This window comes from Rhamphochromis sp. 'chilingali' (genome assembly GCF_963969265.1).
Source record: "Rhamphochromis sp. 'chilingali' genome assembly, chromosome: 18".
In the NCBI taxonomy this organism is placed as follows: domain Eukaryota; kingdom Metazoa; phylum Chordata; class Actinopteri; order Cichliformes; family Cichlidae; genus Rhamphochromis; species Rhamphochromis sp. 'chilingali'.
In genome coordinates this window covers 7,504,940-7,532,744 of record NC_137945.1, presented here as the reverse complement: position 1 = coordinate 7,532,744, position 27,805 = coordinate 7,504,940, and the positions used below count along the sequence as shown (strand labels likewise).

At 41.5% G+C, this 27,805-nt stretch overlaps 1 protein-coding gene across 6 annotated transcripts in view; it reads left to right on the top strand.

Annotated features, from left to right (window-relative positions):
* The window catches only part of LOC308385600 (cadherin-10-like), a 79,135-nt gene extending 52,567 nt beyond the window's left edge, over window positions 1–26,568 (top strand). For all 6 annotated transcript variants that reach the window (XM_080864617.1, XM_080864615.1, XM_080864614.1 and 3 more), the window contains 7 exons: window positions 1,940–2,127; window positions 9,573–9,826; window positions 16,414–16,550; window positions 17,127–17,248; window positions 19,432–19,549; window positions 19,656–19,907; window positions 22,236–26,568. In XM_080864617.1, coding sequence (XP_080720743.1) covers window positions 1,940–2,127; window positions 9,573–9,826; window positions 16,414–16,550; window positions 17,127–17,248; window positions 19,432–19,549; window positions 19,656–19,907; window positions 22,236–22,738 — 1,574 coding nt within the window. In that variant the 3' untranslated portion in view covers window positions 22,739–26,568. The remainder of the gene's footprint in view (window positions 1–1,939; window positions 2,128–9,572; window positions 9,827–16,413; window positions 16,551–17,126; window positions 17,249–19,431; window positions 19,550–19,655; window positions 19,908–22,235) is intronic.
* Window positions 26,569–27,805: the final 1,237 nt, after the last annotated feature.

Genomic DNA, 27,805 nt, shown 5'->3' with positions numbered 1-27,805 from the left:
AGCTCTGGGTTTTGTGCAACTAAGGCGGGCCTCTTAAAGGCAGCGAATAATTAAATATAGAGCCATATGACAGAGCGAAGGGTCCTGCAAAGTGCATCAGATCAGCCCTGTAATCCCTATTAAATGAAGAGAGTACATTCACTGGGTTTTATCTCCCCTGCTCTTCCTCTCTCTTTGTCTATCTCTTGCTATTAAGTCTTCTGCTGCCTTTTTACTCCATAAAACCACTGTTCTCAATTTAGTGCTCAAACTGTCCTTGGTGCATTTTTCTCCTCTTTTTTGTTACACTCGCACTCATCAATCACTCACTCCTCTTTACTCCTTACGTACTCTCTTTTCACATACTCTCTCCCGTTCTTCCTCTCCCTCCCTCTTTGCTCTCGTTGCATCTGGCAAATAAATGGCGAAGGGAGCCAGATCAGATTGACAGATTACCGATGTTGTCATGTCCCTCGCTCCCCCCACGCGTTTCACTGTACGGTGGGTGACGCGTGCGCACAGCCGCGAAATGCAAGGCAAACACGCGCCTGCGGAACTCCCACCAGCTCCGGGGGTGGTGGCAGTGGTGGTGGGGTGGCAGCTGCTGTCATTTCAAACCCCTCCACCAATGAATGAAGAGCGAGAGGAGGGAGGGAGGGAGACGGATACAACGGGGATGGCGAAGGTGACAGGAGGGGGGAAGAAAGGGGAAGAAAGAGGAAGAGTGAAGCGGACGGCAGAAAGACAGCCTGTGATAGAGGCGAGGGGGGTGGGGGTCGCGGGTAGATTGAAAGAGGAAGAAAGAGGAAGAGATATTGTAATGGGACACCCAGAGGAGGTAGAGTGTCAGGAAGCGATATCATTGTTGTCTGCCGGAGTGATGCCTCTTCTTTTCCACCCAATGCTAAATACCTGTTAGCCCAGGGAAACCTTCTAGTGGTGCAGTGTGTGTGTGTGTGTGTGTTTGGAGGCAAGTGTCAGCGTCACAGAGACCTGCCGACTCAGGCGTTGCCAAAACACTGTCAGCATGTTTTATTAGTGTGTCACTGCTGTTTGTCTCCGCAGGCTGTGTGTATATCACCCTCGCTCCCCTCCCGCAGTCCAGCTATTTATTTAAGCATACGAGATGCAACCGAGGCCGCCGCGGCCGACAGGCAGCCATCAATTTATCCCCCTTCAAACCCAGAAATCATCTCAGAAAATAAGTGTGGGTGGGGGGAGGGAGAAGAAGAAGAAGAAGCAATTAATTAATTTATGTTGAGCAAATTGGCCCAGAATTTATGTTACATCCTAAACTTGAAGTGGTGAGTCAATACGGCTCGTAGCAACCTACGTGAAAGGCCAAACGTCTGTTTTGGAGCTGAAATATGTTTCGGCACATATGAGATGTCTTTCCGCAGCTAATCTACAAATGTAGCAGCACTAAATCCAACACTCCTTCTGACACGCTCTCCCTCCTCGGCTGGCTCTTACACTGCTGCTCTCTGATTGGTTCTGACTCACTTTCTCCCTGACCTGCTCTCTTGTATTCCTGCTCTCTGACTCACCCACTTACACTCTTTCTTTTTTCACTAACAAGGCCTTAAAAAATACTCACGTTATGACGCTCGTCGGGCTGTCAGGGGTGGCGCTTGCTTCTTTTGTGTCCGGCGCGTCGTGTGTGACTGTGTGTGTGTGTGCGGTTTGTTTTAAATCGATCGGGGTTTTGTAATTGCTTTTCGATTAGACTTGAGGAGATCTTAAAAAAGAGGCGCTAATTCACCACTTATATGAATTGCATCTTTGTGTGGGAAAAAAATTGAAATCTGGCATGAAAAGAAACACCAAGGGCATGGCCTTGGTTTTTGCAGTCCTACTGCCACACACACACACTTTCAAGCTTTCTCTTTTTTTTTTTTTCTGAACAGCTTCAGTGTTGCTCCGATTAACAAAATCTTTTCGTCTCATAAACTCTTTGCAGCCCTCTATGAGTTCAGGGTACCCGAGTCCATCGAGGTTGGGTCTGCGGTGGGAGTGATCCGAGCCATGGACGCGGATATCGGCCAGAATGCGGAGATGGACTACCGGATTATTGGGAGCGATGGGCCTGGGATGTTTGAGATCACCACCAATAGGAGCACACAGGAGGGTGTCATTTTGCTGAGGAAGGTCAGGCACTCTCTATGGGGAGGTTTTATGGGATCACATGAGCAGTTTTAACACTTTCACTTTGATTTATTCGCCAAAAAAATCCAAATTGTGTCTTCAAGATTATGAAAGCAGCCTGATAGAAATACTGACATGGTTATTATGTTGCAGCTTTTACAGCAGCAAGAATCATAAGCAACAGGCGCTGCTTTGTTATCTTTTTGCCCTGGGTTTCGCCTGTCAGGCTGCAATAACTCTGTGATTGGTGGAGAACTATATGAGCCTCAGGCTTCCTCAGAGGCAGCCCCGCAGACACAAACCAGGAAAAAATTCTGGGAAATATATTCTGCATATTTTCCACTAGAGAAATGCTTTAAAATACATGTTTATTTACAGTAAAATCTTGTTGACACGAGAGGCGTGCATGCACAGGCTGCACAACGACTTCACTCATGCTATATGCATTACTTTGTATTTTATATTTATATATTTATATTATGTGTGCACAAGACTAGCAATATCTCAGCTGTGACTGTGTGCACTGTGCAAACATTGTGTAAATGTTCTCCTAAAAGTGCCCTAAAACTAATAAAAGATAAGATATTAATACAGTTCAACTTATAACCTTTACTTTTTTACTTTTTGTAATACATTACACAAGCACAACAGGAAAATCAAACATAATATAACAAATAAAACACATTCATAAAATTCAGCTTTCATACTCAACAGCATTATGATTTCTTATGATTGCAATCTTTCACTGTTATTGGCATCACCTAATTAAAAGCCTTAAGGTGCATGTTGTGGTGAAGCAGTGCTATAGAAAGAAACTGAAGTAAAACTGAATTATAATGAATAGAATTATCACCTTAAAATCATAAATGACTTTTTTTTTTTTACACAATTTATAACCTTGACATCTCTAACATAATTTGTTCTTGTTGGAGACTTTTTAAGGATTTTTTTTGTGTGTGTAGTCAAACAAACTTAATCTCAGGGTATTTTATTCATTTTGTTTAGCAGGAACTTTTAAAAAAAAATCTTTTAAAGAATTGGCTAAAAACTTTTCAAATTCAAGAATTTACTTAGAAGTGTTTTGTACTTTTTCTTTAACCTGCTAGGACCTGGCAACCAAAATCACATTTTGGGTTGTCTAGACCAAAATGCTACATTTTGCTCTGCAAGGGCCTGATATCCACTTAAGCTGGGCAGACACTGTGCGATCTTTTTCGTGTTATTCAGCTTCTGCTCAAACTGCACGATTGACTCGCAGGGGTTAGAAGTTCGCAGGTCACGATGCAGGTCTCACACTATGCGGCCCGATGCCCTGATGCGACCTGAGTGCTCACACTGTGCGTCCATAACATGAAGGTTATAACGGAAAATCTGTCGCTCGCTCTCCCTCTCTGTCTTTCATTCACACAGACACACCACCACCATCAACTTTGCTAAATTGCTATTGAAAAACATTGATCAGGCAGCTGTGATTGAGCAGCAATGTCCATCCAATTATTTTCACGGTTGTTGTGGTCGTGATAATTTTGTGAGGCCACATCGAAAAGGCTCGAATGAGCTTGCCAAAGTTCTACAAGTTGTGCCTCCATCGCTTGTGTCCAGATCACACGCTGCACTGCTGTGCTACTCCATCTTTTTCACCGACATTTATGTGTTTGCACATGTGCAGTGTAAGAAGCTGCGGTGACCTCCTCACGACAGTCGTGACCAAGCAATTGATGATCGGAAGCTGGTCGTGAGGTGTTAATCGCTTCTCATTACCCCACGTATACTACATGATGCACGACACACGATGAAGGCGAAACTCGGCCCGATCACCAAAACGGTCGCACGACTGAAAAATCGTCTCAAAATGAGCCAAAAATCACAGTGTAAGCCCAGCATAAGCCCAGATTTACGAGGACATTATACTGCCACTGTTCTATTGAAATTTTAAACAAATATGCTCATATGTGGATCTCATTTTTCTCAGAAACAAAAATTATCTAAAAAAAAATATCTGGTAATTCTTTGTTTTTACATTCATCAGGTGCCAATCACCCCAAATATCAAAGAGAAATTAAAAATGCATGACATGGAAGAGTTTGGGTCTTAGGAGGTTAAAGAACATGCACGGTGAATTTAGAGAAATAAGTTTAAAAAAAAAACACTTTGCAAACGTACCTAACATTCTGTTCATGCTTTTTTGAGTATTTTTTTGACAGATTTCTGAGTGTTGCTAACATTAGAGCCCAACATCAGAGTCGTGACCGTGGCTCTAGCTCTGAATTGGATAAAGGTTAAGAATAAGGATCAACTAGTTAGCAGTGCTTACACCAATAACTTTCTTTCTTTCAAAGCTAGCATTCTTGCACCTGTACAGAAGGTGATCAGATCTCACTGTCCTCTAACACAGCAAATACGTCACGTTTCACCTTGTTTGTTTATAACTTCCCGTCACAGACGGAGGGATGCTGCTGGCTGGTGACGGGTTGCTACGTAGAACCAGCTGAATAATTAATGTTTTTGACTGGACTCGACTTGACTAGCGAGGACGGCAACATCTGGTTGACTAATCGGACACAGGTTCACAATAAAAGCCAATTAAATGCTTTTACTGTGAAACAGGGAAGAGTTAGGCTGATTGCCATTGAAGCTGGGTTGATGTCTTGTGTGGAATTGCAGGACTCCGCTGAAAAATGCAATATACTGAATGCAACTGAAGTGGACTTATTGTTTTCATGGATGTATAAGATACATATAAGACATTAGTTTCAAGTAAGGAGGTCAGTGAATGGCAAGTAACCCCTGTGAAGCTGATCTAAACACTCAGTTTCATAGTTTTTAACCTTAGCCATTAAAAGCCGATGGGGTATTGTCATGACTCCATCGGGTCACCAAGAGTTTGAATCTTGGTTACGTTGACCTCCTTCCTGTGAGTACAGGGTACAGAAGGTTAAACTGTCTGGCAGCCAATCAGAAGAAAGTCCACCTACTGTAACAAGAGGAGTTAAAACACCTTGTTGCAGACTGAGAATGAATTTAGAGTCTGTGTGTAAGATACTGTTTTGAACTGTGAATGCAAAGCTCCTCTAGTAGTGACCAAGGACAAACCGACGGAGTTAGAAATGATCGAAACACAGACTTTCAGTTCTTTCACCACATGCAGGCCTCACTCCCTCGGTGTAACCGAAAGGATAGACAACACAATAAGCAGCGCTCGATAAAGGGAAAAAAACAAACTTTATTTCCATACGCAGCTAGGAGACGGACAGCAGAGTTATTAGATATCCACTTCCACTTCCCCACACTTCCACTACATATGTTTTCAGTGAGATTCATTCTTCCCCTCAGCTGAGACCAAAGCAGAAATATTGATGCTGAGTATGGATTGCAGCATTCTGCTTGTGGTGTGTTTGATGTATTCAACAGTATCTGGCAGTTGCCTTATCAAGCACCCTCTCTGCAGCCTTCGATCGATCGCTTCCATCATGCCATCATTAAGTGCTGGATGACATAATTGCCCTTTGTAGTGGATGTGGTGTGCAGGCACACTGTGTGTGGGGACTAAGCATGCCCTAATTTTGAACATACTAATTAAATGGGCTTGTCATCCCATCTCTGATTGTACCGGCCCTTCAAAGGAACATATTCCTCCAGTGGACATGCGGTCCCCCTCCCCGGCTTGGCACCAAACAGTGAAAATCAATGACTCATAATATGTTACTATTCACAGTTTCAGAAAACAGCTCGTTCCATCTGGATTCTTTTTTCCAAGCTTTCACTGGCTGTTCCCAACAATCGCGGACCCGGCATCCTTTTATATGTACAGTAGGCAGCCGGTGAGGGAGCTCACTCTGATCCAGCTGCTCCAGCTCAGCACTGGGCGCACACTCATTAAAATGCACTGCTCCCCAATTATTTCCATCAATGAGGGGATACCTTTGCTGGCTACAACTTCAAAAATAAAAAGTTCAGACAGGGAACCTAAAAGAGAAAAGCTAACAGCGGAAAAAAAAACATTAGAACCGCAAAGGAATCAGGCTCCTAATCATCATGCACAGTCCATAAATTATAGGCTGCAACAGCAGTGTACAGTAGATGCAAGAAGATCAGGGTTCGTGCGTAAAAGCAACTAAGCTGTGTTCTTTTATGTGTACAAATAGATAGAAATGAAAGTATGGCAACAGGAAAAAAAGATGTAGCGTGAGTATAGTATAGGGAAAAAGTGCAACGACAAACTGAAGCTCATCATCTGTGTTCTTCAATAGAATGGCTATGATGAAAGGACTTTATGCCCCTGTTTCAGTTGATTTTAATCTTTTTATAATCATCCCTATTAACCTTTTAACCTTAACACTCCCTCATAAAGTCTGGGATAAAAGCCGGGAGGAGGGGCATGCTTGAAATTGGAGATGAAGCGGAATATTTGACAAACGAGTGATTTTTTTGCATCAGTATCTGCCTTTTCCCCCCCCTTCGTTCTTTGGCACATATTCCAGCAGTGATTATTTCCCATTTTGAGATAGTTTGCAGTAATCATGCCTTCAGCTGTGTCCCAGAAGCTTTTTTACCTTAACTTGCCTTATTACCTTAACATCACCGAGTGGCTGACAGCTTTCTTGTGGAGACTTTCCAGTAAAAGTCCTCCTCATCGTCCTTCGTTTCTCTTGTGTTATTAACCTGCCTGCTTGCTCAAGGCTCCAGATAAGAGTAGGAGATGCTACTGCACTAACATTAAGTGAATGGACTGCTTCCGATCCATATTTACATATAGGAGTTGATTAAAAAAAAGACCAGAGGCATTGTCATATTTTTAAAAGGTTATAGCGGGTTTTCAAAATGCATTTTTTCCTGGGGGAGAAATGCTTGTGTTGTAACTACTGAGACAGGTGCACTTTGCAGGTACACAAGGCTGAAAACATCAAAACTTTTAAAGTTTGATCCAAATACACTGAATCTGTTTCCCAAGTGACTCTGTTGGCATCAGGATGGTGATAAAATGGCAATAAAACAATCAGTCTGCGATTGAATGGGGTCAGGTTGCCAATTATATGCCTACATCTTTTTCTGATAACACAGCAATTAACTGATAAATCGCAAATCTGTTGTTGTCTACACACAAAAAATGTACATTAGAAACATTAACTGCTTACTGTTCGAGCCAGATTTGAAACAGAAATTCCTCCACAAAGAACAATGTAGTTTCTGCAGGATGCAAAATAACATAGACACTTAGCAACTTGCTTTAAGATTGTATTACAACCAGAATATTACCAATTCAGTATGACTCTACTACGAGTTGCGCTCATCAGTGTAGACTGACTTACTATAGATGGATCGCCAGGTGTTGTCAATCTGTCTGCATTTGTCAATTAAACAGCAACCATTTGCAAAGCTTCACCAATCGACAAGACGCACCACAGTTGTTTGGAGACAGGTCTCAAAATCAAAAGTGGTTGCACAGAAGTTAAGCATGCAACACCCCCAGCTAGTCGCAATAAGTACTCCAACAGCAAAAAAAGTTCAGTGTAATAACAGCCATTGATTTTTTCTCCTACTTGTAAGGAGGTTGCTGTCTGATTTTTACTCTAGTGTGACTGAGCCGTTATATAGACAGCTAAGTCACTGATAACCAGCTCACCCTGGTTTCACATTGCGTGAAGGCTCGGCTGAGGCAGCCTGGTCAGCTGGCAGGAGCCAGTTTCTCTAGGAAGTCTCTTTGCTTGTGGTTGATCAAAGTCTATCCCTGCTCTCTGGGCCTTAAGATTGTGACATTAGTTCTTATTGTGCACTGGAGATCAACTCTAAGTTGGAAGACCACATAAATCAGAACCTGAATCAGGTGGAAAACTGGTTCATGTGTCACAACAGGATAAAGGATAAAAGTCGCCCGCTGCTTTCGGACTCGTTTTGAATCTTTAACATTGGTCTTTTGGCTCGTATGACTTTTGGTTTTTGGAGTTGGAAGTTACCTTATATGGATGATAAATAGAATGCTAGCCTAATGCTAGCTAGCTTGGTTACCAAACAGCATTCACTTTCATAAACTGTACAGGTGCAGTGCCCGGGCACATATATTGTGTAGATATTGCCATGTAAATAAAATACGATTTCAATCAGCAAACTTGAAGCACAGATTCCTGGGATGTGTGGAACCATAGGACAACACACCTGTTAGTCTGTGTAGCCATGGTATGGCCATGGATGAGTTAAAGAAAAAATCAACCCACTTGTTATGAAGGAGCAAATCTTTCGTAACAGGAAATGAACGTCCTTTTAAGATTGTGACTGAGCTAACCAACAAGGACAGGATGTGTATTCAGGAAGGCGGAATTGGACTATCTGTCCTCCCACTGGAGACCCAGTCGTTTATTTGTCTGTTATTTATAGTATGTCGTATTTAATTTAAGAATGTAGGGGTGAAGTACGACCACTACGACCATAAATAAAATCAAATTCTTAGGGAAACTTCCAAGTCTCTCAAGAATATCCAGCATCCCTGTCTTTGAAACTTGTAAAATGGCTTTTAAAGAGTTCACACAGCATAATAACATTAATGTTGCCACATTAGTCTAGAAGATCATACTATAGGATACTATATTATGAAGTTAAAAGAAGTTAAAAGAGACCAATAAGACCAATAAAAATCACTTCAATAAAGCAATCTATTTAAAACATAATCTCTGTAAAGCGGTCCCATCCTCCATTTCGTTGGATCCACAGACTAATGTGATCATCTAGATACGCAGTCTACCCTAACCCTAATCTTAAACCTATACATTAGAAACGTAGATGTTTCTCTGCATTTTAATTCTTTTTCACCAAATTCCTACCATTCACTATCACTGTGATAATCTGGTATGTTGATCTGAGAAACAGCATCAAAATGAACAGATGTCACCCAGCAAAGATCTGTGCACAGCTGTGATTGATTGTTTCATAGAGCCGCGCTGTGCTGAGCAACAGGAAATCAAACTGAAAAGCAAATGTAAGAAGTTGATAATAAATTTTTTTTAAAAACTTTGTTCTTGTTTGTGTTATAAGGCAGGCTGTAATCAGATTTCCAGTCTTAAAACATGAATCCTGTCATTAGCCAGACCGTGTTGTTGTCATGTTTGTTTTCCACTGAAATGCCACATCAGTCATATTATGCAGCAGCGCTTAGGCAGACGTCCACGAGAGCACGGCTGTGATGTGTGCAGCAGCCCGTGTTTGTCCATCAACAATCTTGTTAGTGTCCTTGAATGTGACACTAAGACCCTTTACATGCCCTCATTAGATACTCTGGAAAAGCTGTTTTTTATTCATTAAGCTGGCAGTCGCACCTAAAATAAAATGTGACAAATTACAGGACCTGTTCATGCACACAAATGTAAAGCAAATATTAGCACTTTAAGCTGTAATTAGTGGAATTGGTGCTTCTTCTTCTTCCTCTTCTTCATGCCTCTTCTGTCTCTGTTTTGCAGCCTTTGGACTATGAAAGGAAGCGGCAGTACAGTCTGCGTGTCCAGGTGGAAAACGTCCACATCAACCCCCGCTTCTACTCGAAGGGCCCCTTTAGGGACGAGGCCACCATCAAGATCATCGTTGAGGACGTGGATGAGCCGCCCGTGTTTGAGCGCGCCAGCTACGTAGTGGAGGTGAAAGAAGACGCGCCCAAGAACACCGCCATCGGCTCCGTCAGCGCGTCTGATCCGGATGACAAAAACAGCCTCGTCAGGTAAATGAACCAAGCTGCATCTCTTCTTTTTATTTCACAGCTTAGCTCTTTTTCAAAATTTGCTGCTGTGTGATCTTTCCGAACGCACTTCAAGGCAGCTATTGATTTCTATTCAAAAGCCAATGAAAAGGCTGAGCATGATAGCTCATTCAAGCACCACTTAATTGCTTTTGCTGGAGGTTTCAGTAACATCTGAGCAAGTTGAGGACCACTCATCAGTCTTAGTTAACAGCACAACTACTGGGAGTTGGAGAACTGACAAAATTAGCTTTTAAGATTCGGTTTGGGGATTGTGTTGGCTTTACAAGTCATTTAGATGATTTAATTACAGATTGTAAAGGCAAAACATACTTTAAAATATACAACTAAACAAAAGGTACAATAACTAACCCATCTAAATAATTTAATTAATAAACAAGAAGAACATTAAGGAAAAGTTAAAAACAATTTTTGGATAACCAGCAAGCCACCCAGCTCTCCCTAGCTCTCGATCGAGCAGATGTCATATCCAAATGTGTGTAAACATTATGTGTTTCTAATATTTTATATGGGTTTGTATGTCATTTTAGGAGATGTGATCAAAGTCTTTTATTTTAGCAATGCTAAATGATTGAAAATGTGTCAAAAAGCTTTTCCTGAGCCAAGTTTCTTCCTGTTACAAGGGAGTTTTTCCTCCCCACTTTAACTGATTCTTGGGGTTTTTGCCTGAATACTGTAGAGTCTTTACCTTACAGTGTGAAGCACCTTGAGGAGAACTATTGTGATTTGGTGTTGTATAAATAAACCTGAAGTGAAATTAATAAGTTAATAAATGAAGTGCATAAAATTTAATTTCTGTTTGTGCAAACATGAATCAAAGTTAATGCATCCAAAAGACTGAAACTACAGCATGCGTGGGCTCTAAATGAGCATAACTGCTGCTGAAAGAAGTAAAAATTTGGATTCTGTTTTATCTCATATACAATGACTAAATGTTAGCAAAACAAGAAAAAAGAAGTCTTATGCCCTTAGATTGGATTTTCAGGTCCCAATTATCTTTAAGACTGTTTGAAAAATCAATAAACACAACTCATTTAACAAAGTTGTATACCCCAATGGTTAGATCACAGCTTCAGTTTGTGGTTTGAATAAACATACATTTACTGTGATATTGACCTGTTCTCGCCCACTTACATTATAAACCATCAGTCACTGTCAACATCCAGTGTAAAATCCACTATAAAAATCTGACTACAGAGGCTCACATGCTTTGATAGCATAGTCTAAACTCAAGGCTGAGCTTTTCGCTCTTTAAGCAGCTTCACACAATAAGAAAACAAGACAAAACTCAAGTAAAAACCACCGTGTGCACCTTGAGTTAAGCATATAATATCTCACTAACCGATTTCTATACAGAGTCAATATTTGGAGCTCCCATTAAGTGAATTATTCATCTTTAATGCGAGATGTTGTTTAATGTTCTGAAGGTTGTAAATGGATCTTTGTGCTCTTGTTTTCTTCACCATTAACATAAACAGCGCTAAAATAATGAGGCCTGCGCAGGGAGACACTTTGTTCTGCTACACATACAAAATGCAGCGAAATAATGAAAAGTGCCAAAAGTTCGCTTACACAACTTAGCTCATGGAGATACAAAATTATGCGAGCGTTGTATTAAATGGGAATAATGGCAGTGGGGTGTGAGGCTGCGCCTCGACTCCGCTTCAGACTTTTTCATTTTTATGATGTACTAAGGGAGTTGGCTCTCAAGGTTGAAGTTCCACCACTTTATTGCAGGTGTCAAATATGATATCATTCTCTTTTATCGCCCATCATCAAGGAGGTAGCTACCCTGTGGCATTTAAAGCCGTGCAGAGGGGGAGGAGGGGGAGGGAGGAGGGTTGGGAAGCCCGGGGGCTGCCTGGCATGAGGAAGTCACTGAGACGGTTATCTTTATTAGCTCGCTGCGACTTGCGGACACGTGCACGTGTGTGGCAGGGATGCATACGCAAGTCCTTAAGTAAGCCATAAGTGCAGTATATAGACTCATGCAGACACATGCATGTTTCATCCTACATTTTTCCTTCTGAATGAAGATTTCAGGTCAGCTCTTTACATGAGATTTGATTTACTGCAGTCTGCAGCTTACATGCTTTTAAACGGAATACTTTGGCCTGAACAAATACAAATAAGATGTGATGAACATGTCATGCATTTCCCTCACTGAATGCCTCTTTGGCAAGCGTGTCACTGGCTCTGTGAATGTGGAGAGGTATCGTGTTTTCAGTGCTGTACTGTCCGTGTTAAGAGCTTTTATTAAAAACCAGATTCTCTACAGAAGGAGAGTTGCTTGGATGCTGACATTTCTGGAGCAGTGTACTTACATATACACTCATCAGCCATTTTTGGGGGGTATACTTGACTACTCATCTGGCAGAAACTCATTTAGGCATATAGACATGGTCAAGATGACCTGCTGAAGTTAAAGCTGAGCACCAGAATGGAGAAGAAAGTGACTTTGAATGTGGCATGGTTGTTGGTGCCAGACAGGCTGGTCTGAATGTGTCAGAAAATGCTGATCTGCTGAGATTTTCCTACTTGAGCATCTCTAGGGTTTAGAGAATGGTCCAAAAAAGAGAATATATCCAGTGAGCAGCAGTCCACTGGGAGAAAATGGATTGTTGATACCAGAAGTCAGAGGATCAGGTCAAACTGCTTTGAGTTTATAGGAAAGTGAAAATAATCACCATTATAACCAAAGATAGCAAAACATTTCTGAATGCAAAACACATTGAACCTGGTAGCAGGTGTGCTGCAGCAGCAGAAGACAACACTGCTAAGAACAGGAAACTGAGGCTACAGTTTGCAGGGGCTCACTAAAATTGGGCCATAGGAAATTTTAATATTGATTTCTTGAGTCTTGATTTCTACTGCAACATTTCTATAGGGTCAGAATTTAGCGTAAACAACATGATTGTGTGGATCCATGCTTGTGGGAGATATTTTCTTGCACCTCTTAGAACCAGCTGAGCATTGTTTAAACAGTGCAGCCTACCTGAGTATTGTTGAGTTCACTGTACTCAAGTGGGCTCAACAGTCACCAAAGCTCAACAAGCCAGTCCAATAGAGCATCTTTGGGATCTAATGGAACGGATGGAAAACATGGATGTCCAGCTGAGAAATCTGCAGCATGATATGAGGCTGTCATGTCAATATGACCAAAATTCCTAAGGAATATTTTCAGAATTAAGGCAGCTCTGAAGGCAAAAGGCAATCCAACTTAGTACTAACAAGGTGTATAATAGTAAAATGGCCAGTGAGTGTATGTTAAGATAGATGACGTGCAATAAAGATAATAGAGATGGGCTCATGAAAATGTTTATTTCACTCCTCTGAAGCCAGCGTGTTTAATCTGATGTGGGTGTTTATATGGAGCATTTCTAATCTGCTTTATTATTGAAGAACTGCTGTAGAGCCAGTATGTATGTAGCTGGTGGCTGTCCATCCCACTGTGATGGGATCTCTTTAGTGATGTTCAGACCTTTAAAGCACGAACAATATTCAAGGTTATTAGAGAACATTTCATTTAACCGGGGTTCAGATTTGCCATAGTGGAGCTTTCGAACACTTTTTTATTAGCCGTCTATATTGGCCAGCTTGGATGAGAAGCCCTCAAAGACCATCGAGTGCTGTGAAAAGTGGCTATTTGAACATCTAAATGTGAATGTGAACCCTGATGTTCATCTGGGCTAAATATGGTTAAAGAGTGAGTCATTTTTTTAGTCTTTTAGGTGCCATATAACAGCATTTCAGTTACCATTTTTCATAGTGTCGTTAGCACTGCTTTGCATGGACATGTAGCCGAGCTGGTGCTCGATACTAAGGATAGCTAACCTCTCCAAAATATAACAACTGAAATGATTTCGAAACAAAGATCATTTTGATACAGATTTTTTGACCTCGTGTTGAAGAAAACATTCTCAAAATACTGTGTCAAGTCGGTTGGTCTCTTCAGAAGGGAGGAAAGAAGCAATAATGTAGGTCCCAACCCCCTGATCACTAACATTTCTGTAACCCTCCTCGTCCTTCTGCCTGGCCTTCCAACCAGCCAGCTGTGTGCCTGCTGAGAGCAGCACTTTGGTTGTCCGGTCAGGACGAGGAGCGCCGTTATCTCTGCGCCATTAATCAAGGGAAGGGTTAGACCCAGGCAGCTGAATTATTGGGAATATTAGAAAAGCAATTAGTAAAGCCCACGGCTGACGCACATGTAACAAGGTTAGAGTTACTGTCGGGCCTGCGAGGTGGTAGAAAAATAGGTGGGAGTGTTTAGATAAAGACACCAAAATGTTTGTGCGGAGGAAGCAGCAGCAGCAGCAGGGAGGGGCTGAGGAGGTAGGGGTGACACCCATGGGGAGGGGGAAGATCGGTGGAGGGAGGAGAGGGATGCGGCGATGCATTGAGAGCCGCGGTTCATAGTCTCCCCTCGGGGGTCTCCTTCCTCTTACGCCGGCCCTCCTGATGCCTGCTACTCCATTAATCACACTGATGCATCACAGAGTAGTCTGGGAGGCAGAGAAAAACAACACAACTGGATAACCTGTTGGCTCTAATGTGTGTATCAACACAGGGCAGACTATTCAAGACTGCTAGTGCCAGACAAGACAGTTTATTATTATATGTCACAGGTTCAGTTCCCCCCAAATAACCCAAAATAGATCATTTTATTAAACTCCTGCTGGATGTATCTGGTCCAGCAGATGGGTTTACTTTTACAGTATGTGCTCAGGTTTTTCTCAGGCTCCACGTCTCCCACTGATTTCTCTGTGAATACAGCTCAATTACAACCGCTGCTTGCTCCTCTGTGGTGTTTTAGTTGCAGCAGATGTTTCAAGGTGTAGTCAGACAGCTCTAGGCCTAATAACAATAAAAACATACCCGATGTAAACGTGGGCCACCTTGCCTTCAAGTTTCCTTTTTGTGCACGTCTGGGCTGCTCCTAGTGCGACTACCATTTGTAGGTCACTCCCTTTGTGACTTCTTGCACGTGCATGTTTGTGATACCAGAGTCAGCAAACGTGTGCCAAACTGATCCAACAAAGATGGTTCATCTCACCAGGAGAATGAGTCTTTTTGGATGGCTGCTTGCTACTCCTTTACTTTACTGGCCCCATTACCTGATAGTTGCCCACTACCATTTTCTGCAGGAAGTAGCTTATTTTACATTGGTGCTGTCAGCGTTAATCTCGGTAAAATGATGTCAACTCCATAACCGCATTAACGCTGCAAATCTCTGTTAGCGAGTTAGCGTGGGTCGCCCCTTGCGTGGGGCTGCATGGCGTCCACGCGTTAGCGCGATTAGCTAGCGCCGTGCAGCCCCACGCACGGGGTGATCCACGCTAACAGAGATTTGCCGTCTACACAGCATCCCCCCTCCCCTTAAAAAAGTAAAAAAAATAAAAATACACTCTAAAATTTTCATGGACCGCCTTTAGCTTTGATGATGGCACCGTTCACCGTGGCATTGGCAAGCTTATCCAATGTCACAACATTTATTTCCAGTCAGATTTCTAATAATTTTTGGCCAAGATCTCCCCGCGTACTGTGGCACATTCCAAAGATTGTGCTGGAAATGACTGCACTGCTCTTTCACAGTTTGAACCCAGTGATTCCTGACATTGTCATCTCGGAATGTCCCAGTGCCACCGGGAAAGAAATAAAACATCTGATAGCATTCAGTACATTCAGCTGACTTCAATGGAAAGCTATTACTTACACCGTGACCAACTGGTGAATCTTTTTTAGCCGGGCGGTGTATATTTTATGGCAAAAACAGACATGCTGTATTTTTTCTTTTTAATGACTTAAGTGCTATTAAAATATTCAAGAGTCATGACCGTCCCTCGTTTTTATGCCACGGATTTGTTCTCCAGGGTCAGACTAACTATGCTACTCTGGCCCCGGTGTGTCTGTAGAAGAAGAATCTAAATGTAGCTTATGCTGTGCTACTGTGTGCGCCCATTTTCTTTGGCCTCACCAACACAGTCTTTACTTGGCATTTCCCAGATTTGGATCACTACAACTTTATCCTCTTCCACAAAAAGAAAATTAAAGTAAAAGACTCACTGTCCTGATACAGTGGAGGACATTTAGCCTAATTTGCAGATGGTGAAGTCTTTCAGGAAGTGATTTTAAAAGTAGATGCAGTCCTGGAAGTGATCCAGAGAGCAGCCAAAATTAAATCAGTACGAGTCTTGCTTTTTGATGCTTTTTTCAGATACCATACAAATGAATAGAGAAAAGCTTTGTAAATTCAAATTAACTCATATTTTTCTTATTTGTGCATATAAAATATATATATATATATATATATATATATATATATATATATATATATATATATATATATATAGATAATTGTGTTCCTTTCAGCAAAGTAGACTTTTCTTCTTCACTGTGTCCACCACACAGAATGTCAATTCGACCAAGACACACCTGAGACGCTCTGTCAATGTGACTGTACCCTGTGTCTGTCGCCCTGGGAAAACAACACATTTCCACTCAGCATGAGTGCACAAGTTTACACGCCAATCGTTGTCTGTTTTGTGCAGGTACACTATTGATCGGCGCACAGACATGGACAGAGTGTTCAACATCCATGCAGGCAACGGGTCAGTGTTCATCCTCAGGGAGCTGGACAGAGAGGAAAACGCTTGGCACAACATCACCATCATCGCCACCGAGTTCAGTAAGTGCAGCAGCCGGACCAGAAAGAGACATTTCGGTTCACGTACTTCCTCCAATTCTGTCAGCCAAATTGGATTTTTGGGACCCAAGTATTGGCTGGTAGCTGCTGTTTGTTTCCCCAGCCCATAGTTTACATTCTCTAAAAATAGCATGGGTGCCCATTTATCTGTTTTCCCACTAATTTAAAATCTAAAAATCAGCAAGCGTCTTTGTTTTCTAATCTGCTGCTGTTAATTCAATGCTGCCGCAAACTGCTATTTCCCTTCATCTTTGCCAGTTGTCTTAAAAAAAAAAAGATCCTAATAATTTCCACATCCAAAGACCTTATTTTACCTATTATTACTTTATTTTGTCAGTGAAAACTAGAACTTTGTGCAGAGTCTGCGCATAAATATAACTGTGGAAACAAAGAAATCAGCAAAACTTGGAGCATCTGATTTATGTTTTTAACCAGCTATTATTTATTTATATGCACAATACTGTAATGAGTTTGCTTGGAAACTAAAGCAGAGCTGCTGTTAATGAAATTTAATAATTACTCATGTAAATTCACTGTGTCCACCTTTGTGTTTCCCAGCCAACCCGCGACAGATCAGCCGGGTACCTGTATACGTCAGAGTCCTGGACGTCAACGACAACGCTCCAACATTCGCCACCAATTATGAGACGTTTGTGTGTGAGAACGCTAAGGCTAATCAGGTTGGTTATTACCCAACATAAAGCCGTAGTCATGGTTTCATCTCGACTTCCCAGTTTAGGATTATGCACCCGCTCCCAGCACAGCATGTAATTAGCGGGCCTCAGAGAGAATTTATAAATCTGTCACGTGTGTTTTAAGCTACTAGATAGTGGGACCGCTTCTGGGGACCAGACTTTCACATCTCAGGTTGATAAAGAGAAGTTTTCTTCCTCAAAATAGATTAAAGAAGTCGAGAACAGATCCACAGTGAAAAGAGATGTCTAGAGGTTCTGAAAAGACAGAGCTGCATTGTAGACCTTTTAATGTAAGACTCCCACAGCTGGGTTCGGATTTGCAGCTCTTCTTGGGTTGAAAAACCCAAGTCTGTGATACCTCAGAGATAAATGTGGATAGTGAGTCTTCAGTTTTAGGATCACTAGTAAAGTCCGAATAACGCCGTTTTACTAACAAAATGTGGTCCAAGCTACAGTTTGCAAGACTTCTTTGTAGTCTTTACAGATAAAAAGTCTATTCACAGCGTTAGCCTGTGATAATGTAGATGTTTTTCCTCTGGCCCTGGAGTATTGTGCGATTTGTCCTTCTGCATCAGGGCTCCTCAATGTCAAATTAGAGCCAGCATATGAAAAAAACAACTGATTTTGTAATGTGTGTAATCAGAGGATGTCAGTTTTGGGGTTTTTTGCGTGCTTCATAGTTTCTTTTAAGCACGAGTGATGTGGCTGTTACATTTCTTGTCGCAGCACGTCTCCTAGTGCCAGTCCTAAACCCAGATAAACGGCGAGGGTTGCATCAGGAGGAGAATCTGGTGTAAAATCTTTGCCAAATCAAATGTGGATCATCAATAAGATTTTCACATGATTGGCCGACACCTGGCTTAACGACGACTGCCACCGGTGCTGTTGACCAGCAGGGTGCCCGGGGAAACTGTGCTGCTGTCTATGCTAAGGACAGAGTGAGATGGAGGTAGATGAGTCGCCTTGACAACCCCTAAAGGGAGCAGCCGAAAGAATATGAAGAAGCCTAGAAGCTTCTGTCTGGCTACAGCTGACTGTGTTGAGACACCTGCCAATCAAAGGAGCCGTCACCCCCCCGTACAGTTGTTATGGGGTTTGCAGGTGTTCATTTATGCACAACTCTCCAAAGGTCTGGCCACAGCATTGCAATCAGGGTTTTGGGTCATTGCAGCAACTTGATTCTTGTTTTTACTTTGCTTTGTTTTTTCCATCAGTTCTGTTGTGGATTTCCTGTGATCATGGTCCTGTTAATCAGCACTTGGCTGCTGCTTGCCCCCTTAGTTCTCTGTACTTAGCTTATCTTAAGAAAAATATATATCTTCATGAGTGTAGAGCCACTCTTCCTTGTGCATAGTAATTATATTTTCAGGTGTCGTTCACTAGAAAGAACCCAGTTATTACTTAGGATAGGACAAGGCAGGGATCCTCACAATTCATCTCTCCAAAACTGAGCAATTTACAGTAAAATGATCTACTTGAATACAAGCCACTCTAAGCCAGAGGATAAACACCTATTTTTGAATTTGAGGTGAACTGTGCCATTAAGTAAATACAGCATCACTATATTAAACTCATACTGTGTTTCAAGGTGAACAAAATGATCCTTTATGCAGAATCAGCCTGGTGCCTTCATGTTGCATCAGATACAGATGAGGCCGCTTTAAACTACTTTGTATCCTGCTAGGTAGCTTAATTCAATGTGACACTTTGCTGATGATATCCTTGCACACGTTTACCATCTGAAAACCTCTTGAGGTTTATTCCTTGTTTGCGCGCCCTTAACTATTTGTCTTTACGAATTCCCAGGAGAACAAACCATCCCTTTAATCTTAATAAACAGCTCGGTTATTCATCACAGCAGCCGATGTTAACATGCAACTACCAGATGCTAACGAGCATGAAGTGGAGTTATCTTTAATTAGACGCATTACAGCTAGAGAGACAGCATCACAAAAGCATGTATGAATTAGATTTGTTGGTTGTTTTATTCTTTGTTTGAAATTTAACAGCTGTGTTCTTGCTCAGCTTCCACTTCCTCTTCATAGCTCTGCTAACCCATTAGCTAGCTAAAACACTAGCACCCGCACAAACAGCAGTTTAGCTGTGGTTAAATGTTCACGGCTGGGGTTGGGTTGCCCTGTCACTCACCTGTGTGCTTCTCACTTCAGGTGATACAAACCGTGGGCGCCACAGATCCTGATGCCCCGCTCGGAGGACACCGGTTCTTCTTCAATCTTGCTCAGGAAGCTGCTGGAAAGGCAAACTTCTCTGTCCATGACAACAAAAGTAAGACACTGCGTGTGCCCTACATTCATTACCTGTTGTTAATGTGCTGTATGTGTCATTGATTGGTTGACGTTTTACAGTAAATAACCAGATTTTCCCTCATCAGACAACACAGCGTCAATCCTCACAAGGAGAAACAGCTACAGCACCCTGCAAAAGAGCGTCCACCATGTGCCGGTGGTCATTTCTGATGGAGAGTTCCCAATGCAAAGCAGCACCAACACGCTGACCATCAGAGTCTGCACCTGCGACCGCAAGGGCAACATGAAGGCGTGCAACGCAGAGGCGCTCACAGCGAGGGCGGGGCTCAGCACCGGCGCCCTGGTGGCCATTTTGCTTTGTGTCATCATCCTGCTCAGTGAGTACAGCCTTACGTTCTTTCTTGCATAAATCTTTTTGGGGCTTTTCACTACAGAGCTTCTCCAGCAAAGCAATCCATAGGAGGTGTTAAACAGTCGGTTTCGTATTTCACTGCTTAATTTGATTCATCACTTCCTGTGGGCGGATAATTCTGCCAGTGACCGCAGCTGTCACCTTAATTTGATTTTAACCGCGAAGCAGCGAAGATCTACAGCATCTCGACTGACTTGAACAGGATGCTTTTCTTCATTGCATTAGGATGGTGAGATAGGAGCGTTTTTATTTAAAACTACAGCCTGGTGAAGGTTTCAAAAGCCAAGTAATTATTGCTGCCATACCTTGAAGCACCTTTACTTCTCAGTCTTAACTCAATCTTAACTCAGTAAGTATAAAAACCTCAGCTATAGTATTAATGCCTCTCATACAATATCGCGGGTTTACTGGAAATTCATTTTTTACTGGGCATTAATATTGAGTTTCATAAAATAATATGACTTAAAGTAAAAAAAGAAAAACTTGGATCCTTTCTTAGGGGTTTCGGCGTGCTTTGAAAAACATGAAAACATACATTTAAGAAAAAATACATTTCAGTTTTCACAGTGAACAGCGTTAGTATTAACATCTGAGTCAGGACACGTCAGCATAAAAAGTGTGTGGATGCTGTCATTAGATTTGTACAGATAATACAATGTAGCTGTTCATGCACGACTACCAAACTGTCCACCCTCAAGGGCCTGTTGTCTGAGAAAGAGCTGATGATGTAGGAGCAGCAGACCTTGGGGCCATAGTGTTTCAGACAACAGGATATTTGTACTTACCCCATAGCCCAAACAAGTCATGGTACAACAGATGGCTGTGGCCTCTGAGAGCTTGGTTCTACAACCTGGTCACTTCCTGTTGAAGGGAGTTCATCCTCCCCACCTTTGCCAAAATCTTTTCATTGTCCGACTCTTGGGGTTTTCTTTTTAATATTGTAATGTTTACCTTGAGGCTATTTTTGTGAATTGGAACCTGGAGTATCTTTCATCTTGCAACATCTAGCAGATCGCCTCTGTCTTTATTTGCGAAGGCAAAGAATTCCTGTTAATTTTAATCCAAAGAATTGAAGTTCCAACACATAAAGGACAGTTTTATGACCAAGATGTTTCGACCTGTTTGTAACTTTCTGGATGACCCGGATGAAAGCCTGCAGATAGTGAAAGCAAGAATAAAAAGACAGGATATATTGAAGGTCTTGCTGTTCTTGGCTGCATTGCTTTGCTGTTTTTGTGCACAGCTAGAACTTTATTGTAGTCTGATATAGTCATACACAGTATAAAAGATGGATGTAGCTTCCAGGTCCAAAAAGCAAAGCCATCATGCTTTAAACATGCATTCTTTTTAAATGGCCACCAACGAGTTTTACCTGTGGTTGCAAAAAAAAAAAAAAAAAAACCTTTCCAGTCCTAGAGAAGTCTATTACAATTGTCCCACTGCCTCAAACTCCGTGAACACGTCACTGATGAGTTTATGAGCTAGTCACTCATTTCAGGTTGCACGAATACAACATTGACTAAATTTTTTAAACTTTGGTCATTCCATGTTTCAAAAAGGAGGATTTTACAGGGTATGGGCTTGTCTGTCACAAGTTGTTAGCCAATAAGGGTGCAGCTTCACAGTCTGATCCTTGCTCATGATATCCAATTTTAAAACAACAAGAAAGCAATAGTGAAAACGCTCATTTGCAGTTTCAAAAGAAGATCGTCACAAAAATATAGGGGTTGTCACAGTAGCTATCTTTTATAAGACCTTATGGTTAGAGCGTATGTCACCAGGAACGTAAGACAAATCCAAGGAAAACATAAAAGATATAAAAATATCATAATTAATGATAAAAAATGACAAGGAGACTGTCTCAACTTGCTGAAATTTGAACTTCTTTCAAAAATAACGCTTAAACAACCCTGAGTTGTTTAACACCAATTGAATACTTAAAGAATAAAAGTAACCCTCACACCATCCCTTGAATGTCATAATGTTTCTTAATGGTACAGAGGTTGCATTTTTAGCGCGTAATGTATTCTGCTATGTTCTTAAAGGGGGTTCCTTTATGTTCTTAAGCAGCAGCGGCCCTGAGGAGCGAGAGATGCATAATGCATCCTTGTGGTAGCAGTGCCTGCTTTACAAAGTCAGACAAAGTCCCTGAACATCAGTGCACACTCACACAACATCAACAATTCCCCCAGGACAGTCACTGGCCTTCAGAACAAGGAGAGAGAGCACAGAAACAACAGCAAAAGTCACCAAACTCTCATATTTGTTCTCTTTGTTTTTGTTCTCCACACAGTGATCGTGGTGCTGTTTGCTGCCCTGAGGAGGCAGAGGAAGAAGGAGCCTCTGATCATCTCCAAAGAGGATGTCAGGGACAACGTCGTCAGCTACAATGACGAAGGGGGCGGAGAGGAGGACACCCAGGCCTTTGATATCGGCACACTGCGCAACCCGGAGGCCATCGAGGAGAGCAAACAGAGGAGAGACATCGTCCCCGAGGCCTTCTACCCTCCGATCCGACGGCCTGTGCTGCCCCCAACTCGGGACAATAACGGGGACGTGAGAGACTTCATCAACCAGAGGCTCCAGGACAACGACAGCGACCCGACGGCGCCGCCTTACGATTCCCTGGCCACCTACGCCTACGAGGGGAACGGCTCTGTAGCGGAGTCCCTCAGCTCGCTCGAGTCAGTGACCACTGAGAGTGACCAGGACTACAACTACCTGAGCGAGTGGGGACCCCGGTTTAAGAAACTAGCGGACCTGTACGGGGGCGACGACAGCGACAGGGATTCCTAACGAGAACCTGGCACACAGACAAGGAGAAAAAACAAAAATCCCAAACACATGTTGAAAACATCCGGAGGGTTCTGGTGCACGTGTGGCGAGTGAAATGTCGAAAGGACGGAGAAACGAGCGCCGTCTGTCCGAGTGCTCTTTCACCGCCTTCGATCACCGTTCAGTTGTCCCCTCCGGTGACCAGACGTAGGCTTTGTGTGTCCAGTCAGTGTTAGTTGCGTTTTTGCGAGGGCAGTTAAAACAGACTTTGTGTCAAGACTTTTTGGTTTTTGTGTGTGTATATGGGGTGTACATGAGGCCCAAATATATCTATACCGATATTTTTTTGTTTCTTTTTTCTCCAAAGCTGCCTGTGACGGACACTTCAACAAGCAGTTTTGTAAACCAACAGATATGCCTATGTATTTTTCAGTGTTTCTGGGACAAAAACATGCTGCATATTGTGAGTTCTATCTTAGCTTGTGTATGTACGGTAATATGATACAATACGCTGTACAGTTGTTTTGTTTTTCTAGGGATTTCTATCTTCCAAACAATCCCCTCTTTCAGCAATGGCTGCCTCACTATAAACACTTAGCCACAGTTTGAGTTTGAGCCACAAGAAAATGAAAAATATGGTTCCACACAAGGTGGGGGAGATATACAACATCAAATTTTGAGTTAGTTGTGGCAGGTGTTGAAAAGTGGTGGTTGTTCTTTAATGGTTATATAAAGCGGTGGTAAAGGACTGCTACTACAAACACCTGCAAACACACTGGTTTATCATTTTTACAGTATTTGATTTTCATCACCACACGGCTTAAAGCATTTGCTGTGAGGTGGGCTGAAATACCAAATATTTCCTTATTGAGCTGAATGTTGTCAGCAGTCTTTTTTTTCTCTGTGCAGGGTGAAATATGAAGTGCACAGAATAGTGTTATTTTCTATGCTGCAATGAAAACCCACAAGTCTAACATGTATCGGGCTCAGTTAGGGGGAAAATACTGGTCTTGTTGGACCTTTTTGCTCACTTCACTTCAGAAACACAGAGTTGGAAGATGCTGAGAGGATGCCACCGAGCCTGAAATTACAGCATTAAATTAGATTAGGTTAAACATCTTGTGGACAGTTACCATTAAAATTCATTATGCAATTTTATTTTCTTCCCTTAAATGGCTCATTTTATCTGTTCAAGAGAGAGTGAAAGGAAAGGTAGCACTTGAATCAATGTAAGCAGCAAAAACAATAGGGACATATTGACTGGAGCCTAAAGAAATAAGTCTGCATTAATGTGAAGCTTTACATCTTCATGCAAAGCGTCATAGCTCATGAAACGAATCAAGAAAGTTGCCTTAAATTTAAAGAAAAAGAGCAAAAAAAAAAAAAACCCGCAAAATAAACACAGACACACAAAAAGAAAACAGCAAAATGCTTCCACAGACTTCATTCTCTTCTCACTAAGGAAAAATAAAAGGCTAAATCAGTGGTTTTCATCCTTTTTCATTTGACATATCCCCAGTCTTCTGTCTTTTTGCTAACTGTTGTTAGCTAATAATTTAACTGTTAACTGTACTTAAGCGAAAAATGCATTATATTAATACCTAATGTCAGCCAACTATCCTTTAAGCTAACAACTTTCTTTGTACCGTTAGCTAACACTTGATGGTTTTCCAGTCTTTCACCTTGCTACTATGTTAATTCATAGTGCTAGCTGACAACATGGCTACTAACTACACTTCAACCAAAAAAAGCCCACTGTGCTTTGTCCATAGTTTCAACTAGCTACTGTTTTCTGTATTGCTATTATGTTGTGCTATCAGTTGTTTTGTACTGTTAACAGACCAAACAAAAAAAATTCAGCACTGCTGTATTTATAATTTTAGCTAGCTGTTCATCCATTCTGTTTAGCTAATAGCATTTTTTGCTCTATTAACAAACAGTTGCTAGCTCTACTCTTTACTGAGACTTTTAGTAACTATTTAAATGTCACTTTTGATTTTAGCCAGACAATAACTTTTTTCCCGTTAAGTGTTGCTAACAATTGTAAAGAGGTGATGGCAGTCAGGATAAAACACTTTATCGATAAGTAGGCTTTACTTTACTACACACACAAAACACAAGCAACCAATATATTCAAAAATGTTATTATACAACACTGTATTAACAAAAACAATTAAATTTGATAATTTTTGTAGTGATCTTTCCCCCTATTTTTATTTATTATAATTCTTTTTTTCTCCAAATCAAATGTTTTTATGTTCATGGTACACTTTACTGGCTGACTGGCTAGGTTCAAGGCTTAAAACTTTTTATCGTGTATTAATTTTATGAAAGATCATTGAAGAAGATGAATGGGAAATATACGTCCAGAGCCCTTAAAAAAATAGGGCGGTCACACTACCTACCTTAAACACTATTTAGCTAAGATTTTGTGTCCTGAGAAGGGCTCCGTCCTGCACTGTAGAATGTATAATAATGTAACATAGCAGTACAGTAATAGAAATGTGCCAAAAAGCAAAGAACACCAGTATTTTCCTTTAAAAAAACCCTTCCATTATTTTAGTCTCTTCCTTTGCCCTTCACTACGTGTACTGTATGTAGTGCTGAACATGAAGCTGGTTCAAATGTTCAGGCTTTACCCAACTGATTTCCTGTGGGACTAACAGCCCTTTCCATAAACATGCTTATCAAGGGGCACCTGACCTTTGAGTGGTGTGGAATTAGGTTCTTAAGCCCAGAGGTGTGTCCTCGGCTCAGAGAGAAGGTCAAAACATTATCCTGCAGCAAGATCACAAAGGTTTAATTTTTCAAAAGTAGGAGGAAACTTGTGAAAATGATCTCTACCACAGCAAAATTGGGAAATTACTTTAAGAGCTGCCTAACTACAAACACACAGCTGTGAAACAGAGAAAAATGTCTAAACCAGGAGGGCACAATGATATCAAAAGAAAAAAAAAAAAAAAGGCCAGCTAAAACAAGCTCTGCCCTCACTTTAGCAAAAGGCCAACCAGTGAAGAGGCTGACATTTATCAGACATTTGAAACAGTAATAACAAAACACAATGGCATAATTGCCATAGTGCTACTTTTTCCCCCTCTATCACGAGCCAGCTGATTGCACAGTGGTTGGAAAATTCTTTATATCATATACACGAGTTCTCTTTTCTATTTCTTGGCTGCCTTGTTTTGTTTATTAGCTTGTTGCTGGAGCTCCTGTTGTGTAAGTGGCCATTTCAGACTGTGGTAATGTTGCTATGATAAGCATTTAATGGGTTTAAAGACCCTTCACTATAAGAAAACTGCTTTTCCACCTCAAGGTGCAATGCGAGGTCTCAAATGAAAGTCAACATGACAGCAGCACTCACCAAAACCATTTTTTCCCCTTCAGTCGTCACAGTTTTCTGTCTTCATACAGGATGTCAGCATATCGCCATCACGAAGCCGTACTTGTGTTTTCCTACGGCGAGTGTAATTGTCTACAAGCGTTGGCTCCGGGCTCAGTTAAAGTCGTCGAAAACATTACACGTCCAAACAAACCATGCTGCCACATCTTTTTTTTTTTCCCTTAAAGCTGAGGCAACTAGATGGTGACACTGATGTCCTCTTTCTCCAGATAAAATAGATCTGTGGTTGTTGATGTGTAGACATGGTCGCTCTCGGGGCTCAACTCTACTACGCTATATTATGTTGGTGACAATGTGATTGAGCAGTTCTGTCAATGTAGAAACAATTTGAGAGGTCGTGGTACTTGTAAGGGGCCCTGCATCATTGGCCATCCATCAATCTGCTTTGTAAACCGTGATATTTTGTACTGAATATTTATATGACACAATTAAATATCTTTAAAATCAACCACTCGTTTCTCTTTATGAGGTTTTCTTCCAGAATATTTCACAGATTTGTGTGTCTCAAGGTGCAACGTGAGGCATTTTTTTAACCCGAGGCAGCTACTGTAGATGGTGATGCTGATGTCCTCTTTCTCCCGATAGCGAAGGCAGGAACAACTGTAATACACTCAAGTAAGAAAAAAGCTAGAGCGATTACACTAATGCTACAGATACACGCGATCTTGTTGCCTTTAACAAGGTCACTTCACTTGTCAGTAAGCTGTTCTCCTCAAAGCAACTTTGGTGTATGGGGAAATCGATAAAACACCAATGAGACGAAAGTCAGTCTGCTATCAGTTTGCGATTAAATGGGTTCAAGTCATTAATTACATGCAATCTGCTTGTGACAATACAGAGATTAACTCAGACAAATCAGTGAAAATCACAAATCTTTTCCTATTTGTTGCAAATCTGTTGTTGTCTACATACAAACTGACATTAATTGCTTTCAGAGTCTAACCAGACGACTCATGAGTCTGAACAAGAAACTCCTCCACAAATAGTGCTGAAGTTACTACAGGATGGTGATTTAACTGCAAAATGAGAGAGACTTGGGAAACTTCTGAAAACTTGCCCTCTTGTGAGATTTGAAGATTCACCTATGGTACCGATTTTAAATCGTGCAATCGTCTTCATAATGTTGGGGGTCAACGCTGACTGCCCGGCGGGGTGAATACAATATCCCATCAGCCTTTTACCATTGAGGTGTAAAAAATTAACATTCACTTTAATGTGGCTGTAGGCAGCAGAGTGATGTATAATATGTACTGTGCAATCATCATCAACACCGAAGACACCTGACATCTAAACACATTTTAAAGTATACACGATAAACATTTTTTAAATTACGTTACTCGACGCTATTACAGTAATTTGATTTCTGTCATTTAAAACTTATTTGCCTTGTGTCTTAGATACAGCAGACGTTATTAATCCCACACTGGGGAAATTCACCTGTTACAGCAGAACAAGGGTCAGAAAGAAAAAGCGTATTGGAGAGTTTTAATAAACAATAAAAATATCATTTGTATTATTTGCACCTATTTGTTCCTTTTATCAATAAAACCTCAGTTGCCTTTGAGTTGTGAAGTACGGTGCTCCCGGTCTGACTTAAAATAGATTTGTAGTTGTTGGTCGTTAATGTGTAGCCATGACAACCGGCCTCATTCACAAATTGTGCATATGAACAAATTCAGAACAGC